General features: G+C 43.4%; 1 protein-coding gene across 2 annotated transcripts in view; it reads left to right on the forward strand.

The window, feature by feature from the left end:
* LOC105683648 (headcase protein) overlaps window positions 1-24557 on the forward strand; it is a 106035-nt gene extending 81478 nt beyond the window's left edge. For both annotated transcript variants that reach the window (XM_048657125.1, XM_048657127.1), the window contains exons 3-5: window positions 21771-21959; window positions 22690-22875; window positions 23123-24557. In XM_048657125.1, the coding sequence (XP_048513082.1) occupies window positions 21771-21959; window positions 22690-22875; window positions 23123-23296 (549 nt within the window). In that variant the 3' untranslated portion in view covers window positions 23297-24557. The remainder of the gene's footprint in view (window positions 1-21770; window positions 21960-22689; window positions 22876-23122) is intronic.
* Window positions 24558-25343: the final 786 nt, after the last annotated feature.

Genomic DNA, 25343 nt, shown 5'->3' on the forward strand with positions numbered 1-25343 from the left:
TCCGCGTGAACGACCGGTGAGACCCGACGTTGGTTCGACCACGTGATCCGCTGCAACGGACCAGATCAGGAAGTCGTACCGGCATTTCACCCGATCTCCGCGATGTGCGCTCCGATGACGTTTCATATCGCGTATAACCGATCCCGATCAACGCCCCGCTCGCTAATCCATTCCGGCGCGCGTCGCTCGGCTTGAAATTTTTATTTTCCGATCGACGTTATCCCGGAATAATCACCCGACACTTTGACACATCGGACGTGTCGTTGCGCGCGAATAACTCAATAAAGTTTATCGGGTTTTCGCGGATTCGAGTTTTACGATTTTATTGCCTATCTTCGTACTCCCGCGTACCACCGTGGGTGGAATTACGAACGGCGACGTTCCTATCAGCGTCTTTGAAAAGTTGAAAAGGCAGGATGCGAAGCGGGATAGATAATCGTATGAAATTACCGCTAATCGCGAGCGAGATAGGCGTGAATGTGGGGATAAGTCACGCTTCGTCAAACCGCATCCATCCAGCAGCACGAGGTTCACGGTCTTCGATTTGTCAGTCCTCGGAGTCGTTCTCTCGGATCGCCTTCGAGTCGAACGAACTCCCTATTGATCATTCATAAATAATTATCACATGAATATCCGGTGATCTTTTTTTTCTCGTTATTCCTTCCCGGTTCGTCCGAAGATAGCGAGCCGGTACAAACGATGAGAAATTATTATAACTCGTCGACTCGCCTCGGCTTTTTGCCGGTACAACGATAGGCCGATTTGCATCCCTTCTTCCTCTCTTTGCCGGCACCGCTACCGACCGACCGACTCTCCTCTATACGTCTAGCTTACGGGATCGTTGACCTTAACACTGTGTTTTCGATAAGCGGGAAAATTTATGTCCCGATATCGGCGTACGCGACGCACACTTTGTCCCTGATGTATGCTCGGAGTGAATGCATGTTAACACGTGTAACTCCGCGATTATACGTGTACGAATGCAATTCTCTCGTGGTCGAAAATTCGTGAATATAAAAAAAAATCATTTTCAAGGTTTTAAATCGAAACGGCGGTTTACTTTTTTATCGTGCGACATACAGAATTCGAGGGTAGAAATATCACCCGTGTGTGTGTATAACGTTCGAAAAAAAAACGACGCGATATAAATCCGTGAATTTTATAGCTGAGGCAAAGGCACACCACCCCCTCATATAATAGTCGGTTGAAGTAATTCGGTACAATAATTTTTAGCGTCGCGACGTTGGGATCGGAAATTCTTGGCTTTTATCGCTGCGATATCTGTAATGAAAATTTATACTTTGCCCAAGACCGGGATAAATTTCAAAACGTGTAAATACGTCCGGCACACTTGCGACTATTTTATAAAACTCGCTCGTCCCCGACTCCCTCGATTTACGAAACCGCGGTTACCTCAAATCTGTTTACAATATAACTATTCGGATCCTCAAGTCCTCGTAATTCGTCCTGACGTGCGTAACTTTGCAATTTTTACAAAATTTATTCATCCCGCCCGCGATATTATGCTTTCCAAGTATTTTCAATGAATACAGTTTTCAGATATCTCGCGTTGAGCGGTATTCGATCGAGGCCAGATTTAGATCTCGAATATCCCGTTTGACATTTTTTCTAGTATTTCAACCTCCATGCAGTCCGAGTCAACTTTAGGAAATTCATAAACCTATGTGCGATGGAGGTCAAAGAACTACGGTCGGTCGCCGACTGCCAGTCGGTACCTACGTGCATAAGATACTCATGTATATGCGTTCCCGCCAGGTGTGTATATATATATATATATACATATATACGGGACAATAGTATGCCATTTTCTATGACTCGGCGCACGTGGAATACCAATATATCTTTCTTGTGTACGTTTCACCCGATTCAAACCGAAACGGATATATATCGGCCCCTTGATGTCTGATTAAATTCCTTAACAACTTTTCAAAGCTTTTCTAGAGTCGCTTTTCTTCGACGTCCACTCAGAATTGCACACGTATAGGTACACACAGTCGTATCGTTGGTTCTACAAAAAAAAAAAAAAAAAAAAAAAATAAGATGCCCGACTCGAGACACATATCGCGATAGACACGCGAGGTCGATACCATAAATAAATCCTCACAGAGCTCGGGTCAGCTGTATTAACAGGTTTTTCTTCGATTTATTACACCTACGTGCGTATACCTGTACTATATTCCGAGTGCAGAGCCGATGCAACTCGCGACACGCCAACGCCCCGACTCGCGCCGATACAAATGAGGGTCAATACCGCGGGTACGACGTACAAGACATACCTAGCTATCCGCCATTATCCAAGTTTGAAAAAAAAATCCGCTCTACGGATTCGCGGATTTCCTTCCACTTCGTCGAGGGATACGTACAAACGATAACGTGGACGTTGCGCTGATTCACATCACGCCAGATCAGAGATACACACAGGTACTATAAATACTGCGGACTTACTACCGCGTAGCTAAGTTGGAAATATTTTAATCACCGCGTCAAATCACTCGGTAACGCGCTGACCTTTTAATTTTAGCAAATGAGCGGCGTATACAGAGTTGGAATAGCGTAGCGAAACGCGGCCCTAATTCCCCGGATCACCCCTCGCTGTAATAACGCGCGACGACGCCTAGGCTCGTTGACGTAGTTATCATCCCCTCAAAACAAGACCCTTGCTTTCAACGTTTCCCTTTCTATTTACGCGATATTTTTACGCCTGCGCTAAAAACTCGAAAATTTTCAAGAGCGCGCAAAGAGCAACCTGCACCGTTAATTGTGCCGACGATCTTTTCTTGTTTCAAAATTTTTTATCGGCTCGATCGATGCGCAGAGTTCGTTTTCCCCGGCCCTGTACGCGATCTCGTTAATCTTTCAACTTGTAAATTATGTAGGGAACACGATGAAACGCGTGCGTAAGCACACACAACGACGACGACGACCGGCCCCCTGAGCAAACGCGGGAAGTCGTAACGCGTAATCTCAAAGTTCATGGATCGAGGAGCACAAACCGATCGGTAATAAGATTGGGACGTGAACAACCTGGCGAACGGAGATGGAGAGAAGGAGAGAAATTAACTCCTTGTGCATACGTATGTACGTACACATTGTACGCACACGTGCGGATTCAGTGCCCCCGGAATCTTGGGCTCTAAGAATTCATACCAGACTCAATATCTGCAGGGTATAAGGGGCTGGGAACACCCCCGGGAACATTAACCGCTCGACGCGTATTGCCGTACACCTATGCGCGCACACATACGTCGTATGTTTCGGGCAGGTTTGTTTGCCAAGAGAACAACGTACTTCGGTTAGCGCTGCACATGGTTAATATCCAAAGCGGCGTATCAACTCGTGTGGAAATTATTTGTACAATGTTGCCGCGGGAATTTCGGTCGGCTTTCTCTCCGTGTTAACGGTGATACAACGATTGAATTATTGAACATTACGTTCGAGCCGCCGCTGCCTCGTATTTATTGGACTGCTTCTGATTTTTGTTGGAATAGGTGAGCTTAATGTTTTCCGTACACGCGAAATTCGAACACGTCCTTTTCACCGTACGAAACGCTTTTGTAGCGAGTCTGGTGTGGAGCGGTGGCCCACCCCTTCGGGGTTTATTTTTTTTCCGTTTTGCCCCCGTCGGGTTTCGCTTCCCATCGTCCGTCCGAAACCTTCGCATTTCAACGTGTATGCGGTAGCTTCCTTTTTCCCCCTCTTTATTTCTTATTTTTACTCCTTCTTTCCATTTTTATTTTACCCAAGGGATCGCTCGTTCGCGCGTCGAGAAGCCGCAAAGACCCGATGGTATGTACGTATAGTATATATATATTTTTATCTATACCATACGTACGTGAATAGGTGTACGTACGTACTCTGAAAACCGCGAACGACGACGCGCGAGCTTACCGCAACACTGCAGTGAGCTGCAACAGCAACGATATGCAGCTAACTTTAGATGAGAGTTAAAAATAAAAGAATATTGTAAAAATATTCTCAAGGCTATTCGAACAACGGACATGGACACGACGTGTTTGTGCAACGGCACCGGTCTACGCGTACGAATCGCGGTGTATGAATATAGATATAGATATATAGTTGTGCGAATATGCAGAAACTGGACCACGTAAAAACGATTACGCTCGTCGTCGTACGGTCACCGTTGTTGGAAGGAAGATCGCCGCGACTCACTCACAATCGGAGTTGATAACGCGTCGGTAGATTGATGGGGCGTTTTGAAATTCGCTTATTTGTAACACCCGCGTGCGGTAAGAACGGTGCGGCCTGGTTTTTCGCGTATTGCGCGAGGGGTTTTATACTTAAATTTTATTTTTAAGCCGAGGGTAGAGAGTGGATGTCGGCGTTATGGTAATGCCGAAGGTTTACTGCAATCTTCCATTCCCCACCCGCTCATGGTCTGGCTTTCTATTTATGATGTCTTTGCCCCACACGGTTTTCTCCTTCACTTTAACTCTCCTTGTTTTTTTTTTTTTTTTTTTTTTCCAACCCTTACCGTATATCCTTAAATGGTCAAATTTCAATTCGAATTTAAGAATCCCTGGCACGCTCTACGCGCCGTTAAAAAAGAACGTGTAAGAAGTGAAAAGGAAAATAATTAAATAAAAACGCAGACTATATCATTGTCCAAGGACCAACGTATCACCACCCCTCAAATAATAGAAAGTAAAAAATAAAAATAAATACAAAATAAAATAGGTGGAAAAAAAAAATGTTTATGATGTTACTGTGAGGGGGGGCGGAGCAGCTCCATATAAAATGGCACAATATGGGATTTTATGTGTGCAATAATACGAACACCGTCTGTCAGGGCAATTGTACGGTTGATATTATTTTCCCATTTCTCACGTCGCTCCTTTTTTCTCACCCCCCTCGAGACGGTGTCCTCGTCTCTCTTTTTCACCTATGAAATTTCTACGACGAAAGGTTGAAGAAAAAATGAAAAACAAAATGAAAAAAAAAAAAAAAACAATTTATGAGATAGGAAAAAGCAAAGACAAAAGCTGAATCAATGGGTCTTACAGGTGATCCATATGATGGGTTGAGTGCCACGAGTGTTCTGCACCCTTTTTTGTCTCACACCGCTCTCGCAAGGTTTTCTCGGCCGCTGATCCTCCGCCGGCAATTTCTTTTTTTTTTTCTCTCTCTCTTCCCGCGTGTTTTTCTTTTTCAAGCTTTTACTTTGTACGCGGTAAAGTGTTGCAAAAAATTCTACCTAAGTAGGTACTTGTGAAAAACAAGAAACAAAGAACGACTTACAACACACCGTGTTGATGCTGATGCTGCTGAGCGACCAGAATAATTAAGCTCTTTGGCTAATTACATTTTCGCGCCATAGCAGTAATGTATACATGTATAGCTGAGTGAAGTAAAAGTGCTCCTATGCTGCAAAAGAAATTTAAAAAAAAAAAAAAAGAAAAAGAAAAGAAAAACCACAAAGATACAAGTATTCGTGTCTCGCAGAGTTTAATTTTGGCGTTGTACTCGAAAAAAAGGAGAGAACATGTATTCGAAATTAGACAAAAAGGCTAGAAAGAGAAATAAATTGAATTAAATGCTGATAAAATGACAGCGGCTTGAAAAAAAAATCGTGGGCACGAAGACGACGTTTCTTTCTACGTTACTTTAGCGAGGGAAACGTATGTCTTTAATTATCGCACGAGGGGGGCTAACAATAATATAGCTAATAATTGCTCAGCATTTTGTTTCCCGCGAGGAATGGTATAATATCACGGCTTGTATATATGTATATACATATATTTTTTGTGTTGCTGCTCCGCAGTGGTAGGAGCAGTTGGGTTTTAATTTAAAAAGTTAACCAGACTTCGGACGCTCGTTTTCACGTTGCTTGTTCTTAATTAATAGAATTTTTTTTTTTTTATTCGTTACAGGTAAGTCTAGCCCCGGATTAGCACTGGGTTGGTTCTCGACGTTGTGTTGGTTTTCCATCTAAGATAAGTAGTCATTGCACTTTTCTACGCTGCTAGCTCAAATATTTAGTCTCTCGAAGAAAGTTTCCAACCCCTTTTCACCGTTCCTCGAGGAAAGAGTTATGCAAACTCCGTCGTGACGTAAACTACACTCCCATTTTTTTATTTTATTTTAATTCTGTTTTTTTTTTTTCTTTCAAATGAAAGTCAACAAAAATAGCGGAGTTAATCACGTCCGACTCGTGCTCGTGTACGCTCGCGAATAGTGACGAGAAAGGATGAGAATATTTTATTTTCGGGATGATCCTGAATTCCATATACATCTTCTTGTCTTATTTATATCTTTATTTATGCCATCCATCGCTCAACGGATAAGGAGGAATCAAATATTCATTCGCGGGACGAGTCCAATCTTAAGTCTAGCTGTATATAAAAGACGACGACGACGTCGAAGAAAGATTTCTCAAAGGATTAATTTCTACCCGTTGAAAAATATGAGGCGAGACATCCGAAAAACCAAAACCATCATCATCGCGAACGAATTCGAAATCTCGTCTACGTGCAATAATTTAATGGAGAAGTAGATTTACGGAGTTAAATAAAATAACGACCATTCGAACGTGGTCTAAGTAAATGTAATAGCGTTCTCTCATTTTTCTCTCTTTTCCCTATTATATATACTTCTCGTTACTTCCCTTCGTCATCCTCTTGTTATGAAAGAAATTGGATGCCGTCTTTGGCAAATTAAATGAAAATCCTCATTCCCCTCAAGGTTTCTCTCCTCTTTTTCGCCTTTCTCTTTCCGGAGGAATCTAAAAAGTAACTTGAGCGGTTATAATTGCTATTCTTAATCCACCCTTAAATATATTTTTAATCTTCGATACCGTGGAGAAGAATATTCCTTCCAATTTTCCTTGCGGGTTGTGGAGGAAGGGGAGAATTTAAGGCGGTAATACAAGGCCCTTGTCCTCGCGTCCTGTTGACTTTTTCATTATTTCCCATTACGCGGGGGTAGTCCTCTAATTCTCCTTGGAAACCCAATATTCGAGATCATTTGATTAATGCGACTTAATAACCGGCTTTCTTTAGACGGATAGGTACGCGCGTATAGATGTATTATACATACTTCACTCGCCTCTCCCCCCCCCCCCCCCCTCCCCACCCCCAGTTCCCTCCCCGCGAATTAGGCACCGAGTTAATTTGCCCTTATTAACCCATCGCTTCCTCGCTACCGTCTCAACACCCTCTTTTGCGTCCTCCCCTCCCGAACAGCTGACGAGCCGCAATCACCGAGGAATTCTGACCCCCGTCGGAGATTTCAACTTCAATTATTCGAATCGATTCAAGATACAAGGACGATGAAATTTTGTCGACTCCAGTCGGTCGGGAGATCGCTTAAATTTCGATCTCATTCATCCCCTCTCGCAACCTTCGATCGAATTATTACGTGCTCTCTCGTCGCGCGGCAAAACCGACGGTTTATCGCTATTTAAATGATGTTTCGCGGTCACTTGAGCACACGGTCCGGAGTACGGGCGACAACTTTCTAAATTACATGGCAAACTAAGTCAGCTTTATTACGGCGGTGATGATAATTCCCCGGGCAATATTCTCGGTACGCGCGATTCATCATTTTGCCTTAACGTCTGCACGCGTGCGAAAAGAAAAGAAGAAGAAACGACCAACGTCTGCCTGTTTTATGCACAAAGGCTAATGCACCACAATCTACACTGTACACACGCTGCAGTCTTCAATGCCATTTTCTTTACACCCCGGTATACACGCTCCTCTCGTATCATTTCCATGCGCTTCAGAAAGTGCACTATAGCCTCTGCAGCCATTGACGTCCGTCGCCGTGAACTCGAGACCTTCGCACCAGCGACACTTACTTTATTCACAAATATGAGCGCATGCGAACACATGTGTCCGCGTGTATGTACAGCAACTTAACATATAGTGTGTAAATACATAATATATACATAAATGTACGCGACTATACTGCAATTCAATGCAACCTTCAAGAGAACGTTAACTCCGCATAAACTCACGCCCGGTTTGTTACCATTGTCACTTCGGTTCGTCTTCTTTGTCCACTAATTGTTCAGTTTTTTTTCTCTCTCTCTCTTCCTCTAGCGTTTTTTCTTACCGAAGGAAAACATTCTTTTTCGCTTTCTGAAATTGCCGAAAGAACGCGCTCGTTCTTCGAACGCTTGTTCACGCACGTACTTTTCGAAAAGTGGAAAACGGTCGCGTTCGCCAAGCGAAAAATTTGCTCTTCACTCCCCTGCTATGCGGTGGAGAAGCGGGATGCTTTCGGGATTCACCAAATCGGTCAGGTTATGCTAAATTAGAGGCATCTGGTAGCGAGTTTATCTTAATCGTATCAAGAATTCCTCGCCGGTTATAACATGTTGTATAGGTAAAAGGTACGATGTGTACCAAAGGAGAAATTAGTCGGATGAGAGAATCCGTTGTGCGGTGAATCGACCCCCCCCCCTGTCTAATCTAATCCGCCATAAACGACGTCTTCAGGGGAGCGGAAAATAAAAATTAATTGATAAAATCTCTCGAGATGCATGATCGAGTTTCTTCTTCACGCTCGCAGTGGTACGGGGGAAAATTCACTCACCCCTGGCGCGGGAAAACATGATCGGCGGCGGAGGGAGAGAGCCAAAGAGGAGATGGAGATGGAGAGAGACGAGGAGTGGGGGAAAAAATACGATTATCCTTGTGAGAACCCGGAAACGCGTAATACGTTGTAGCGAAGGAAATTCGACGATGATGGAGATTTCGAGTCGGGGAGAAATGTGACGTAACTTCCGGATGTGACACGCCTACGAGTTGATTGCGATCGATCGAACGTTGCAGAGCTATGAGTTTGCGACGAATTATTCCGTACTCTTTTTTTTTTTTTTGGCTTTTGCCTTTTTTTTGCGCCTCGAGTTGCTGTCGGATGTAACGGAAGTTGAGGTGGAAGCCTGAGTGCCGACCTTATTGTGCTTTGCGGATTTGTAGCGAGGACGTTACGTACGAGCCGTTATTCCAGGATTACAGGGGTGGTTGCGAAATGTGGAACACGCGTCATCCCTGGCACAATTGTACAAATGAGTCCTTAGCATCCCCGGGGAATTTGAACCGAGCAGAAAGCAAGGAGTGGAGTGGAGTGGAGCGAAGAGAGGAGAGAAGAGATCCTCGCTAGGATGAGAGCGCGTGTATAGCGCGCTCGAAGATTATAATTAATAAAATATCAACGTTAAGTGCAGCCAAAGCTTCTTAACCAAAGAGCCCTTAGGCGCGCAACAACTCATCGCCTCCTCGAGGCGACGCGGGGTGCGGGGGAACGGGAGAGTTGTTGTATCTACTACCGAATAAATTAATTGTCACTTCAGATGCCGGTGAGGCTACGATTTTAGGCAAAGGTTATCGTATCGCTGTAATTCGAGGCGTGCGGGAAATGAGCGTCTGATATATTTCTATCTATCGGATTTCACCACGTCTATCTTGTGATTTGTTTAGCTTCCGATTCTTTTTTTCTTTTTTTCATCTATTTCCTGAAAAATGAGAAACGAAGGGAATTAGATTCGATGAAAGTCGAAGATGGTGAACCTTGTCGAAGGTCGTCTCAAAGACAAATGGAGAAGGCAACGTCTTTTCGGGCTATGCTTCTGCAGGTTGATGAAGACCCCGGGGGGGTGGGTAATGTATCCGCGTGAAAGTGCGAAGCTACGAGGTTTTTCCTTCAATTTTTCCTGATAATTTCCTTTGTGAAGGCCTTCAACGACTCCCACTTCAATCTTCAAAGGGAACTCTTCTCTCTCTCTCTCTGTCTCTTTTTCTCTCTCTCGCTCTATCCCTGGACTGCTGCTACGTACTATATATATTTATACTCGAATCGCGACTTCCAGGGATTTTTCATCATCTCAATTCTGAAGCGGAGAAATATACGTACGATGTATAAATCGAGTCTCGTCGACGGTTGAACGTACCTACATATACACGCTTCGTCTTCTTCCTCGTATAATCTTTTTTCTCTTCCTTCTCCTGCTTATTTTTCTTCTTTTTTTTTTTTTTTTTATTTTCTTATAAATAAGCTATGCACGCGACCCCCCGCGACGACGAATCCGACGACTTGCACGCGACGACAGTCAAGATTCGGGGATTACACGCGTCGTCAAGGGATTTTATTTTTATTAACTTGATACGTGTACGCGCGCACGGTACACGTGTTCCTTTCCCGTTTTTCCGCACTCATGCGAAGTGACAGCTACTAAGGAGACACGGAATACGTTATGACCGCGAAATGGAAAGGAAGAAAAGTATGAGAAAAAAAAAAAAAAACACACATATCCCACGGAAAATACTGCCTTCCTTTTGATACCAGATTTGGCAAACTCACTATCCTCCACGAGTCACAGGCGAAATGACGAATTCGCGAGGGAGAACGGATGCCTCACCCCGGGGGATGAATTTTTCGAGATCCTGTAATTTGGAAGACGACGATTTCTTGTTATATATTTCAATTTATTTATTTCGTCTCATCTCCGGGAGATCTCGGGGGCACCGAGTGTAACTTTAACACGCAGAGTTGTATCCGGCGGGAGAAACTGTTATAGTTGTACAGCGGCAGGAGAGGGATGCGGAAATTTACCGAGTAGCGGCGTAGCGTTAAGAGGTCGCCTTTGTCTCAGTCGACAAATTTATGCAAAGTGCGATTCAATCCGATTTTCCCCACGCGCCCCTCTCCTCTCCTCTCCACTCCTCTCCTCCTCGCGGCTCGTTTCGTCGTTGTAATTTAGCTAACAGCCACTTCGTTGTCGTTCCGATATACCGAAAAGCAACCCTGTAATATGTATATATACGACGCGCGTCGCGACGCCCCGACCCCTTATTATTCAGGAAGACGTGCGACCCACCGACGCATATTGCTCAGCGATATCAGGTTAAGCTGTTTACTCCGTAGATTCGTTCGAAATGCCAGATACAACGATTATTATGTAACGGGTGTTCCGTTGGTCTTGGAAACGAGAATTGTATCACGGTGCGTTCGAAAGAAAATTCGTCGCGAGAAGAGTCTCAGCAGCCACTCTTGCGGAGTACGTGTATGTATATATGTAGTCGGTGACGCGGCGAGGACTTGAGACGAAATGAAAACGTCGAGTGGTTTCACGAGTGGAAGAAATCGCTTTGATTTCATTCATTTCGCGGGATACGACGCGCGCGCGTATTATTCAAGGTGGTTTCGGGTTATGCGTTTCGTTGGAAATTAGCTAGTCCTTGCGGTTCGCCGCGGGGTCATGTTAAGCGTTACGCGAGAAGAGGGGTCTGTTTCGAGCACCGTAGAGACTACGTAGAGTTCAAGAACCGTGAATTATTACCACCTTGCGGGCAGAAGCATTTGCGGAATTAGCTTTGGACAAAAAGCTATTAATTGAAATATCACCGCGGCAGGGTTCCGAACACTCTACGGACTCCGTGTACTACGGGAGTTGGGTATCCGGTGGATTGCGAGTAAATGGACTATTATTAAACGTACGCGATGTCGATTGTGTCATGGAAACACGGAATTTTCCGTCAAGTCGCGGAGCGAAGTAATTAATTGTATCGAAGAACCGTCGTCTCGCGCGCGTTGAAGACTTTACTTCTTTTTGTCGAGTTGACATATTTTGCGGGAACTTCTCAGACAAAGTAAATACTTTATGGGAAGCAATATCGGCAGTATTCGGGAAAAAATTCATATGAAAATTTTGCCTCCTCGAATTTCCCAATTGAAAAACGCGATCGGGCAAGGGAGGGGTTGGAATGAGGCACTCGCGATTCGTCTGCGTCCTCGAATTGGATCCCGAGGACGGTATACTATCGGAGAATTTCTATCATTGTCCTCGTCGACCAATCTCACGGCGTACGGACGCTCGAATATCTTTGATAAAGAGAAAAAGAAAAAAAAAAAAAAACCCTTTGGGGTTGACCCGAGTGATGTGGTTGTTATTATTGACTCGACGCCCTCTAAATCCACTCCGAAGTCGATTTCTCTATCCCCTTGTTCTTCACATCTATTTGAAAAAAGCCTATGAACAAAGAAGGGGACGGGAGAAAAGCTGCGCGCAAGAAACACGCTCGCACGGAGGATCCGTTTACGATTTTACCAAAGCCGATCAGTCGACGTTTCATACCCAGACATCTGGATAACTCTTTGCTTCTTCGAATACTTTTTTTTTTCGAATCAAAAAATTTTCGCCAAAATTTTCCCCTCGTCTTTTCGTTTCGAAAATTCAGTTTCGACCGTCCTGCTCACTTCGAAGCGTCGTTGACTTCCGAGTCAAGTCATCTCCCGTCAGAGTCTGACGCGCAACGTTTGCGTCGTCAGTTTTGAGAGGCTTTCCTCGTTCGCTTTCGCTAGTCTCGTTCGTTATAATTAGAACGTTTACGACGTAAAGTGCCGGCGAGGTGACGAGATGGTTGTATTGTATTATATTATATCTATATACGGAACGGGAGACTGTCTATAAGGGATGTTGAAATTGTACACACCCAACACACAACCACTACGACCGGCGAGAAGCCCATCGTCTATTGTTTTGTATAACATTGTATTCTCCGGGGATTCTGTGGGGTGGATTGGCCCGAGACTGTTAGATGGAGGTTTATGAAAACAAGAACAGGGCTGTATACGTGTAAACTTTCCGCCCCAGACGCCGACGCAAAATCAGTCCTGTGCCTGGTACGCTTCGTGTTAGCTGTCGAGTTTGACGATAATTTTTCCGCGGAGTGGCAAACAGACGATTTGAAAATTATAACTCACCGATGTCTAAAACGGATGTCGAAGGCTCACGCACCGCAAGTTCTTTCCAAGGTATCAAAATGTCGCGGTTTTCACAATTAGAAGAAATTCCGAGACTATTCGAGGTTCGAGCCCACCCATGGCGTCCGAAACTGCGGCGTACGACTTTTTATTTTCTTCGGATGTACGCGAAAGTTTCATTTCACTCTTTGAACGGGATGTCGTCGTATACGTTATTTGGAGAGCGCTTCTAACCGAAGAATAAAAATCAACCCCTGTGAAGAAATGAATAAAAAAGGGATCATAAAGCCTATACTGCCGGTTTTTCAGCGATTTCATGTCATCCTCACAAAGTAGGTATTCGGGGGGGTGTTTGGATTCAAATGCTGGAAGGTTCCAGGGAGAGATTAAGGAGCCCTTAACGCTGAGTAGGTATAGCGGTACAGTGTGACCGTATACTCTGCATCTCGCCATTATTCAACTGTAAACCCGTCGAAGCGTGGCTGATTTATAAGTCCAGTTTCGCAGCAGGACTTCGTCCGTAAACTAGCCCAAGAAACAGCACGCACGAATGAAAAAAACTTCTCGCACGGAGTTCGGCCTCTCCGATCGCATGCAAAACGCACCACCCGAAAGAGCAAAACACCAGCCCAAATAGAAAAGTATTGAAAGATAAATAAAACAGAGACGATGCGAAAGAGCCGAAGAAGTAACGTGCGTATACCTACTACGTGCGGTGGTAGGGCTGCGAAAAGAAAGAAGAAAAAAACTGTAGAGGCGGATTTTTTTACATTCTAAAAAGATTTTCACTTGAAATCGTAGCTCTCGATCTGCACCATAGATCCTAAGCGTAATTCTCACTGAAAGATGACGAAAACTTTTTCGAATCTTTTTTCTTTGGTTTTCTCCCGAACTTGCCACGTGCGATGAAATTTGCCAATCTCTTGAATTTCGGTATTGGCTGTTCTTTGGACCAAGCTTTCATTTATCTGAACACTTTTCGCTCGATAAATCACGAAGATGAATTACAATCGCTCGCTACTGTCCATCTAATATCTACTGTGCCTTTAAATACGTATAAGCGTGTATTGCAGATAAGTTTTATTTTTAGATTTTACGAGCGAAAGAACAAAGATTGCCAGTCGAATATCTGGGTCGTTAACTGTACCGAATCATTCAAAGTTTATCGCCAAATTTTAACGAGGGGATTTTTCTTTTTTCTTCTTCCCCTTTTTTTAGTTTTTATTTTTTTTTTATTTTCAGGGGTTACGACTCACGATAGGAAGTAGTAGTATAAGGCTCGCTATACCGATTTCTCCAATGACCTGTGGAGAGCAGATAGTATAAAGACCCTGATACTTCCCTCTACCCCTGCACGTCGCATTGTTAGGTTTAGTGATGTAGTTGAATATTTTTTAGATTCGAAACAAAATTTTTGTGATTTCTCTGTCCGTATTATTGGTAATTATTTTGTCTTCTCATTTATTTACTTTCGCTCGACCGATATCGGGAAAGAAATTGAGAGAGAAATCGCTGGAGAAAAAAAAAAAGCTCTTTGAAGTATGAAGAATTTGAAATTGAAAGAACTCGGAGTTTTTAATCCTCTTTAATTTTGATTCTTTAATTAACTGCAGGCACCAGACACCAGCCACCAACAAAACCGCTTTGAATTTTATTTTCATTTCAACGTCAAATGAAAACTCTCGGGCCCGTTCGTTCCGCTCGCCCCGTTCCTAAATTTTCGGGTCAGTGAACCGGCAACCGGGCGGTCCACACGATATTAAAATATAAAAAGAGCTTTTGAGCTTCTTACCCTAATTCTGATTATTCGGTGCTCCGCGGATGCTCTCATTACCTTGTACAAGGGTTACGTTATGCCTGCCGTTATCCCAATATCTTCGCTCCGAAAGTAGAAAAAAAGAGAGAGTGGAAACGCATGAAAAAAAAATCTCAAGAGCTTTCGCGCGCCTTTTTTCACCCTCCTGCGTGCCCATACCATAGAAATAATTTCGGAGGTACGCTGAATGGCGGACCCCCTGCGTCTGATAATAATAAAATGAAAAGAAAAAAAAAAAATTAACCAAACCCCTTTGGATTCCATCCAATTTTTTGGAATTTGCTTTCAGCGCACGAGCAGCTCTAATTTTTGTTCTTTTTCTTTCCTCTCCCCCATTTCTTTGAGCACTACCGCGCCTGTTACTCGTTTTGGGAAAAACTTTCGACCCCGGCCGGGCGAACGTAAAATTGCAATGGTTTTCAATGACACGCAATATGGCTCTAGTGCGCAAACCTTTCACCACGTTCATTTGCTATTGGTTTAACGCTCCCTGCGAGAGTAGGTACGTCGAGTGATCGTCGGTCATTGAGCAACGCACAGTAGGTTGCATATGGTTATATGAAATTTCTAATCCGAATCCAAAAATACGACGAAGTACGGATCGCGCTGACAATGAAATAAATACCGCCAAATTCGATCGAAAGCGAATTTCAACGGTTCGTATGTTTTGACAAGCGATGAAGTGGTTTCAGTTGAATGGAATTCTTGCCATATGCTCACTTTGGACCACAGGTGCTAAAAGGTCATTATTTATGAATTTTCAAGTCATGCGTTGTATATTATTCCCATGGGTTACCGCTTCGTTCTCTGTTGAGGATAAATTTTTTTAATCTCTCTTTTCCTTTATCTTTCCTTCCTTCCCTTTTTTTTGTCTTTATAATTCATTCGTGTTTTCTCATTTCATGTGCAAGGGAGCATAAGAATTTTACGTAGAACTGCGAATGCAGTTTATATGTATGTACACACCGCGCTTCGTTACGCGCGGTGAACTGCGAACGAATAATTACTGTCTGAAGATGGAGATGAGAATGTAGCATCGTGTGTATCGTGCAAATAATGCAGAATCATTTTCTGATTTTTCCCTAAAAAAGAATTGAGCGTATTTTTTTAAGCGTATCATTCCTTTTTTTGTTTTTCAAATCAAGATTCGCGGCGGCAAATCGTAACCAAGTATCCGTAGGCACGAAGGGTCGTTTTATTATTACGGTTGCTCGAAATGAAAGTTTTTAATCGGCTTTGAATTCAAATGCAAAGAAGCAAAAAAAAAAAATCGTCAATAAACCATAAAACTGAAACGGAATGATAACGAATGCAAATCACACAAGACGATCCGGCTTGATTGCGGATGAAGAGAAATCGATGAATTTTTTTTTGTTTTTCTCCTACATACATCGCGCGTCATATCCGGAATTTATCTATTTATTTATTCGTTTGTTATATTTCGGGGCAGGCGATCACCGACTTTGCAGGTGTTCCTCCCTCCCGCCTTATCACCGACACCCTCTTCCCCTTCATTCGGCGTGCACGCGTTCGTGCGCAGAGAGCTCTGCAATTATTTTAGTACGTACTAAATTAACAACCCTTCCGCGTTGCATAATTAATAGCTTGGGGGAGCCGGTCGCGCCGAGTTGGCGGACAGCAACCCACCGTACGTACGTACCGTACATGAAGCCGGCAGCAAATGCAGTAACAGCAGACAACGACACAGGGACAGAGAGGAGAGGGAAACGGAGGGATATAGATACACGTATATACCACCCCTTGCAACAAAACCGTTCGTCAATGTCCCTCACGCGATCGCGGGGGGGCCAACATCGCCGCTGCTGGATTTCGGGGGCCCCTGGAACCGACGGTGGTTTACAGTGAATCAGCAACTAACTGATAATCTATCCCGTATTCTACATATGTATGTATACCGATACAACGTCGCATCCGATGTTATACAACGCAGACCAGATCCTCGATGTAACCGGCCGTTTTCAAAAGCTTCATTCAATTGTTCAAAAGTGCCTTTTAAAAAATCCATCGTCCTTTATTCACCCCCTCGTTCCTACCCGCTCCGCTGCAGGCAGAAATATCATCTGCAGGGGCGCGGGATTACATAAAATAAAAATGCTTGTAAAATTTCAGAGACATTAGGCGTGCATTGAGAGGGAAAGAGTTTTTTGATCTCTCTCTAGCTCTGTTTCCCCCTTTTCTTTGTTTTTTTTTTTTGTTCAACTCTCTCATTGTAATGGATTTTCATAAATATTTTATCGGCCAGCGTACCTATAGGTATAATACGTCCGCGATGATTATTTTCATCGGTTCACATCTGCAGTAATTTCAAATGCCTGTATACCTGCGCGTATAGGTGCAATCTTCACCTTTTCGTTTGCCGGTTGTTTGCAGCCGCGTTGTAATTCACTTCTTAGAGAGCATCGGTGGTGAAAGGGCGATAAAAATGTCCGCGCTACGCTGAGGTTGCCTTCTTTTTTCTCCAACCTTATTATGTACCACACTCCTTTACATGTACGTGAGTTATACACACGTATATATACATATGTATATGTATTTTTTATTTACTCCGGGGCGGATCGAGTTACGCGAAGTATTCGCTTCGCTTTGGTCCGGTTCGAGCCTACCTCGCGGGCGAAGATGGCGATCTCTTGCAGCGCGGAAGCCGCCAAAGAAAAACTTTTTTAAAAAGTTTCGTCATATATTCTTGATATCTATTATTATTTGGTGGTCATCGAGCCGTATACTAGGGTATTTTTACCTTGAGATATAAATCGGTGACTCAAAGGAGTTATGATTGTCCCGACGTGTTTACCGACCCAAAACTAACGCACGGTGGACAACTCTCTATTTACGACCTAAACGGATCGGACTAGACGATTGAGCTGTTAAAAGCTCTCCTGGCTTCCTGGCGGAAACACTTCCTCGGAGAGTCAGACTCGCGACATCTTTCATCGCGCTCAACTCCCCGACAAAAATATTCCTCCCATCTAGGGAAACTCGAACTTTCGGATATCGAATGAAATATCGTATTCGCGTTACCGAGGACAGTGAAAACGGTAACAAATAACTTGCGTCGACTGATAAAACTGTACGGAAAATGGACGAGTCAAATGTTACCCGACTTTTTAGTTACTAACCCTGGAGTGGGACGGTACAAGGGACACACCTTTGCCGAGCTGAACATCAGTGTTCTCGAGTGTCGCGACCTTCCTTCCTCACATCGGACGAGAAGAGGGTGCAGAAAGAGGGGACGAAAAGCAGCGGGATAAAGATGCGACTCTACGACACTTTCAGCCGTCTTACGGAGGAGACTCGGCCGCCCTAGACATTCGCCGAACCGCAATCTTATAGATTTCGTTTCGCTGCCCCGCTGCTCGACTCCCAGGATCTAGTCGGACTGGGACCTCGAGACCCTCTTCTCGGTCTCGTCCTTATTCCCGAGTTTTCTTCCTCTCGGTCCCGTCGGAAGCGCGTTCGCTCGTCGAGTCTCGAGCCTCTGAGAAGCTCCGAGTCTACGGGCGCCGGCGAGAGCTTACCAGCTGCGAGATCCGGGACAAAGTAATTTTGCTCATCCCTACCGAATTGAAGGTCTAGCGAAGGACTTGTAGGGTCTTCTCAGAAAATCCGCTTACATCAAAGTGGAAAATGGCCATTTATGCAATTTACAAGGGGACTTGAATCTGGCGTTGAGGTGGAGATTCGGCTAGAGATACAGCTACAGTAGAATGAAAACTGAAAGCGCGAGAGAACGAGATGTTACCCGAAAAGGGTTAGTCGGTTGCTCGCTTTATGCTTCACGTTTTCAAAGCCGGATTAATCCCGTTGGTTATTTCGATCTCGTACCGTGGAACCGCACGTTAGCCAAAATTTCACCATTCCGAACCTCGAATGTATCCAAAAAAACATATTACCCTCCGTACGTATCCACGTTCACGTCCCACACCTGTACGTGATTTTCGCTGCAAATTCTCTCAGAGAGCTATCTATCTACATGCAGATTAATACCGTTCCGCACCGTTTTATTCATAGCTCTGTTTTGCACCCCGATAATCCTCGGTGAACCGGACTACCGGCGGTCCAGCCTACGCGGCAACGAGTATCACGTAGACGTGTATCTGTTCGCAAATAAGATTGTCGGTCGAAATAAACGTGAACCAGAAGAGTGAGAGTTGGCGATCCATCGAATTTGTTTCACCCCTGCACTCGTCGTAAAAAAAAATCGATGAAACTACTCTCTCAATTTCCGCGACTATTCGGGCTCCCGGTTTGATGCGGACGGTATACTTTGGCAACGTTACCGTTGCGTTGCGTTGCGTTACGTCTATTTAATGACCTGCAGTTCGATGTATACGAGGAGCTGCGAAGCACTCGGAACATTGTCCAAATCTTAAGGCCTTCGGTATATGACCTGAGTAGATACTTTTTCGAGTACTTCTACGGGTCGTAAAGTCGCGCTACCGTTTAATGGAATTTCATTCGACTGCAGCTGGTATATGGTGTCTGACGGGGAACGCGGCGAGAAGCGCGTAGTCGGAGTGATGATAGGGAAAAGAAAATCCGGGTCCTTTCTCTCGGGTTCTTTTCTTTTCCGTCCTCGTATACGACGACGCTTCTCGGCGAAAGATTGGCACTTCTTGAACCGTAAGTAACGTGCAATCCCCGGCTTAATCATCCCCCTTCTACACCTTTTTTGGCTTCGTTGTCCTAGAATTTACTGTCTTCATCATCTCGGTTCAGGCGTAATACGAGGATATTAATCTAGACGCGACTCTGATGAAATCCTCTGACCAAAGGTGCGTCCCGGTGTCTTTGTATTACCGGCTCTTTAACAATCTGACCCTCGCTTTTTCTCTCGGGATCCCAAGAACGTAGTAGTTGGTGCAATTTTCTGCTTTCCCGAGAAGAGTGAAATCGTGAAATATAAATATACGAAACGCATAAGGCATCGAAGCAACGAAGATCTCGTTGCTTCGACTTTCTTCAGTTACCTATCCGAGAAGATGATGATCACCTGGATCTCGACGCAGTTGCCACTGCCGATTTTAATTACGTGTTCGTTTAAACGGACAATAATTATAACTCCTGAACGTAACGAGTCGGTGGTTTCATTTTTCGGACGCTAAACCCTGTGTAACCGATGCATGTACTTCACAGAGTCCGATCGCCAGACATTCCCTAAACAATTTCTATATTTTACCACCGTCAGGCGACAGTCGGTCTCAATTTGTCGAACGGTCGCGCGGCAGACCCGGCTATTCCAGAATTTTCGAACGTTCGAGTCGAGGACCATCAATAACAGCGAGGCGCTGAAAAGTCTCGTTACTCTCGATGAGTCGACACCTTTTGCCCTGCAGTTTGATTGCACAGGGTGGTTTTACTCTCTCGCTTCGCTATATACGTCACGTTTCCAGATCGCGTTTATACCTCCTCCCCCTCCCCCCCTTTTAGTCGACTGGGTAGAGAGAGCGACCGGCGGCGTCGAGGCGTACGCACTAAAATTTATACGGACCACCAAACGTTTATGCCTTCGCGATCCAAAACGACCCCATTTGAGATTCCGTCACAATGAAATGAAACTGCGTATATATATGTAACGTGGGCTTTGGAATTCAATTCATTTCGACACCAACGCTCTCCGTCACCCTCATTGGCATAGTCGACGCGGATATCTTTCAGATAAAATCTGATACTACCGCTCCTCAGATTTCTAGATATCGGACGTTCACTTCCAGTGCTCATCGCTTTCCTTGCGGTACGGAGTTCTTTCTCGAGGACCTCTTCTAGTTTACGCCATTTTTGTCCCGATTGCAGGCGAATACATCGCATCGTCGTTGTAGACCCAAGACCGAATCGACTGGTTTCCCTCAGGCTGTGATAGGAAGTACCGAGTTTTACATATTCAAAAGCCGCCGCAGTTACTACATCCCTCTTATTTGGCGAAGCGGTGGTACATCGAAAAGTATAAAAATTGTAGGACTAAAATATATCAAAAAAAAAAAAAGAAAAATTGATCGGAATTATCGAGTTGACGGCCAAACGTCGTGAATAGTAATCATTTAGGACAAAAGCCTTCAGTTAATTAAATCGAGAGAACCTGTGACAAAGTAATCGTTGTAACCAGTTGAAAGTTTTCCGAACTTCCCTCCTCCCATATACTATAAGATTAGCCGAGTAGGTACGTGACTGATTGTGAGAGAGGAGTGAATCCTCGGCGAAGCGTTAGTAGTCCGATTTAATTGGACCCACGATCTGCAGCTCTTTGTGTTTGGAACCTGCTTGCAAAATGAGACTCTATTCTGTCACTACAACCCTACGTATTTCCCCTAATAATCTGAAACTTCCTCCGTAGCTCCGTCACATTCTCTCCCGTAACATTACCAAATATATCGCAATCCTCTACTTCAAATTTTTATCCGACCCGATTGATCACTTAATCTTGAAGTGACCCCAGCGATATCTTTATCAAAAGACTCATCTCTTGATATTTATTGCCTTGTTTGAGATACTAGGCAGTCTATATTTACCAGAGAGTGGAAAAGAGAGAAGGAGAGAAAACTTGTTGCACAGCTGGTTTTCTGAACAAGGAAATGAATAAACCGATCCACGCGCGCCATTAACCGTCCACGCATTGCGTCTTCCGGGACGGTTTTGTTGACTGGTAGTTTTTTGTACTATTTTCCAGTTTGGTAGAGAGAGAGAGAGAGAGAGAGAAAAAAAAAAGAACAAGAAGCAGATTCAACTTACGCAACGCGAAACTCGAGTTTCCAGCTTATGATCGTAGGTTATTTACGGTGGTTATAAACGTCCTCGTCTGGGGGTTTTCACCACTAACGCAACCGCCTCCTTTTTTTTGCGTCTTATATACTCACCACCACCATCGACTAAGCTTTGCCCCTGACGGTTTAACGACGAAGGCGGATGGAAGTTGAGGGTGAAAACCTTTGTTGACATCGCGACGTTATTGCAGAGGCTTACGAGTCTCAAGAATAAGAATGGAATATTTAGATTATGATTACCTTCGGCACGAAGAAGGTAGCGCTGACGTTGCTGTCTGCATTTCTGTGTTTCAAATTTTTCCGTCGTTAGGTGCTTCTTGCTTCTTTTATTCCCACCAAATCTGCCCGGTTCGAGAATTTTTTTCGACCCACGTCCGAAACCATAGATTCGCCAACAATAAAAGAGCTTTTTTTTTTTGGTTTTATTCCAGATGGAAGATGAGGGTAACCACGGCAACGATGACACCAGGTGTTTCATCTTGTCGACCTTGGCCGCCCTCCAGTGGTCCAGAGTTTCTTGCGTCCTTTGCCGCGCGGCTATGTTAGTCTTTGACAGGTATCCACTGGTGGACGGTACCTTCTTCCTATCGCCCAGACAACATTCCATCTCCTGCGCAGAGGTAAGTCAGAATTCTTTGATAAATTCCCACGTGGAATTTCGCGGTTTTGTATCACCCGTTGCACTCGAAAGTTTGAGCTTGAGCGCCAGATATATACAGCGGTCAGAGAGGAAGGAAAACAGAGAAACTAATAGTAACTGCCGCACCCCAGGGGACGGGGCAATAGACGGTCTCTCCTATCTTCTCCTGCATATTTCCGTTGTTCTCGTAGACAACTCGCTGGAAAAGAGGAACGATATAGTCGAATCACAACGAAATGGCGAAACGTCAGTCAGACTATATGAGGTAGCAAAGTTCGCACTCTGTAAACAACCGGTCCGCAGAGACTCGTGAAACTTGTGAGATCAGGCTTTTCGTTGCAACAGAGATGTGGATGGTACACGTTGCCGGTGTTCGGATAAAAGTGAACTCTCTGCACTAAACGGCTAACGAAGACAGTGTACACACGTTGTTTTTGGCATTCGCGGCCCCACCGCACCGACATCAGCCAGACTTAATTAGGCGTGAACCAGCGTTTCTACCGGCAGCACATTTTCGGTTTACTCAATTCATTTACACCGTTCTCTATCCCTCGCGGATAAACTACCCCACTTTCTCTAGCTGAAGGAAGAAAAAAAAACAAAAAACAAAATAGACATTATTTTCTGACCGTAAGCCGATGAACCCATACCAGCGACAAATATCAAGGAATCACCTATGAAAACGGGTCTGTTTTAACGTGTGATTACAGGTGAAGGTCGAAGGTCGCACTCAGTTTCTATCAGCAGTCTGCATGAGCTGTCTCGAAGGCAGTGGCGGATCTCCGGTTCGTTGTCGCACTTGCACACAGCCATGGGACGGCTCGAGTCTCGTGCTCGGCACAATGTACAGCTACGATATTTTCGCTGCTATGCCTTGTTGCACCGAACGCATAAAGGTAAGCATCGATAAGGTGGCGAAGGTCATACGCAGCGGTGCTTCCAATAGCTACCGGTTACGAATTTCATTTCTTTCGTCTAATTTTGTTGGGCTTTTTTTTTTTTTTTTTTTTTTTTTCTTTTCTCTTCAAATTGCGTTTCCTGGACGGCGTGGATAATGGGGATTTTTTCGGAGAGAAGAAAATTCATAAAATCGGACGTAACAGGTTATCCACTACACGGGATCGTTGTTATTATTTGTTGCAGTGCAACAGCTGTCAGAAACCTCTGCTACTTCCTCATCAGCGACTCAACTTCTATTCGGACTACAGCCGAGTGTTTGCTTGCCCTCATTGTAGGGCATTAGATGCGCACTTTGTGAAGCCACTGTCTGTGTGCTACACCCGCGAACAGTTCCAGCTGTATAGCCAATGGCCATAACCAGGAAAGTGTCTAGAGCAACGTTTCATCGCCAAAAGACCTCCGGTCTCCTTACACCCCCTGCTTTCATTACTCGAGGCGATACTTTAGTCGTCTACCGGTAATGATAAGGAAAATTTTTAAATGAAAAAGAAATACGGGGTAGCGAATATCTCGCGTAAAGAGATGAGAGCGAAAAAAAGAAGAAAAAAAGAAAAAAAAATTAGGAGATGAAAATACGGTGGTTTTTTGAGCGTGAGGATGACATAGCGAGTCCTCGTACATAATAAAATGGATCGAGACATTGTATTTTTTCGTACTTTAAAATTAGTGGTCGGCTGTATAATGTTGCTATGAAACGAGATTCGAGGGAAAGAAATGGTCGCGAATGTATGGTGATATATATAATTTTCTTTGCACCAAGAGAAAGAGAAAGAGAAGTGTTTTGGATTTTTTTTAATATCTATTTGTGTCGCCGAGTCCGAGAATGGGTCGTAGATCAAATCAACGGGTGTGTTTTTTTCTTTGATACATATTTGTTTTTCCTTTTATTTTTATTTATTTTCGTTTCAATCTTCGTTTAATTTATTACGAACGTCAGCGCGTGATGAATAAAATGTGCTAAGTATACATATATGTGATGACGTAAAGATCACCGTATTACCATATCCCCTTGCAACCCTACGACCCTGGCGGTTAGGAAGAGATGAAAAATATTCATGTCATCAAGTTTTTTTCCTCTCACTCAGAGCTTGATAGAGTCGATTGGTTTATATATAAATCAATCGATCGATTTATTGATTGATAAGGTTCGCTGTAAGCTAAGGATTAAGTGTTTATAATAAGTGATCTTTGGTTGATCTAGGATCTAGGATAGTACTGCGTCGATCGGCGGCGAATGGCCTACTAAGGAAAAAGAGAGATAGATAAGAAAGAAGGAACGAACGCGCGAATTAAAAATTCCCAGCCTTTCGACTAGTCAAAGCTAAAGTTCAATTTACGAGATATAAAAATATTAAAATTACCTTAGATCGGTGCTAGTCTGAGGTTCGGGTCTCAAAAGATAATCAACCGCATTAAAATTTTACTCTGAAATAAAAAAGAGAAAAAGCAAAATACACGATACTACCGATGACTCGACGAAAAAAAAAAGGTCCCCATTTCATCCAAGTAGTCAAATTAATAATATTCGAATTAACATCTTCTTCAACGTATGTAATAATCACTTTTATAACCATATTAATAAAACGATCAAATTAAAAAAAAAAAAAAGAAAAAAAAACTAAAAAAAAAAAACAGATCATAATAATCAACACTATTGTTTGTTACTTAGATAATGAAAGAAATTGTTTTTTTTGTTCATTCTCTTATTGTTTTCCATCTTTATTATCCCTAAAAGTAAACAATTTATTAGTTTAATACCTATCTATATATCTCTAGGCGGCCATGTTGTTTTGTTGAGGGTTATAACGCTCATATAATGGGTTCACGTTAAACATTATTATGCAGGGTGAAAATTGAGAATAAAATAAAGATAAATTAAAATACTAAATAGAAAATAATAAAACAAGAAAAACTATTATCATGTGAATGGTTTTTTTTTTTCTTACGTAACCGCTCCTTCGAACGATCGTGTACCTATTTATAGAGTTACGAATCATTCGTACAATGATAATTGTTTTCGAATTGATGATTGAAAAAAGATGGAAAAAAAAACAACTAAATATAATAATAACGATAAGTAAAGTAAGTAATCCTTCCAATTAGCGTTTGAAAGAAAAAACTTAATTTGATACCGGTGTAAATACTATCAATAGATATAATAGTTATATCCAGAAGTGAAGGACTACAAAAATTTATTATACGGGGAAGAAAAATCTAATTTTTTTTTCTTACTTTTTTCCCATTTTGTTTCTTTCTTCTTGGCGATGCTGGTCGTTGCATTTTGAACTAGCGGCCGTCCCGTGCAGACTTACCGCCCAAAGGATAGATTGAAAAGTCTCTTTTCTAAAAATGAAAAAAAAATATCGAAAAATATTAGGTGATTTAATTTTTTCCCAATTAAGTT

This window comes from Athalia rosae, chromosome 1 (genome assembly GCF_917208135.1).
Source record: "Athalia rosae chromosome 1, iyAthRosa1.1, whole genome shotgun sequence".
Lineage (NCBI taxonomy): Eukaryota > Metazoa > Arthropoda > Insecta > Hymenoptera > Athaliidae > Athalia > Athalia rosae.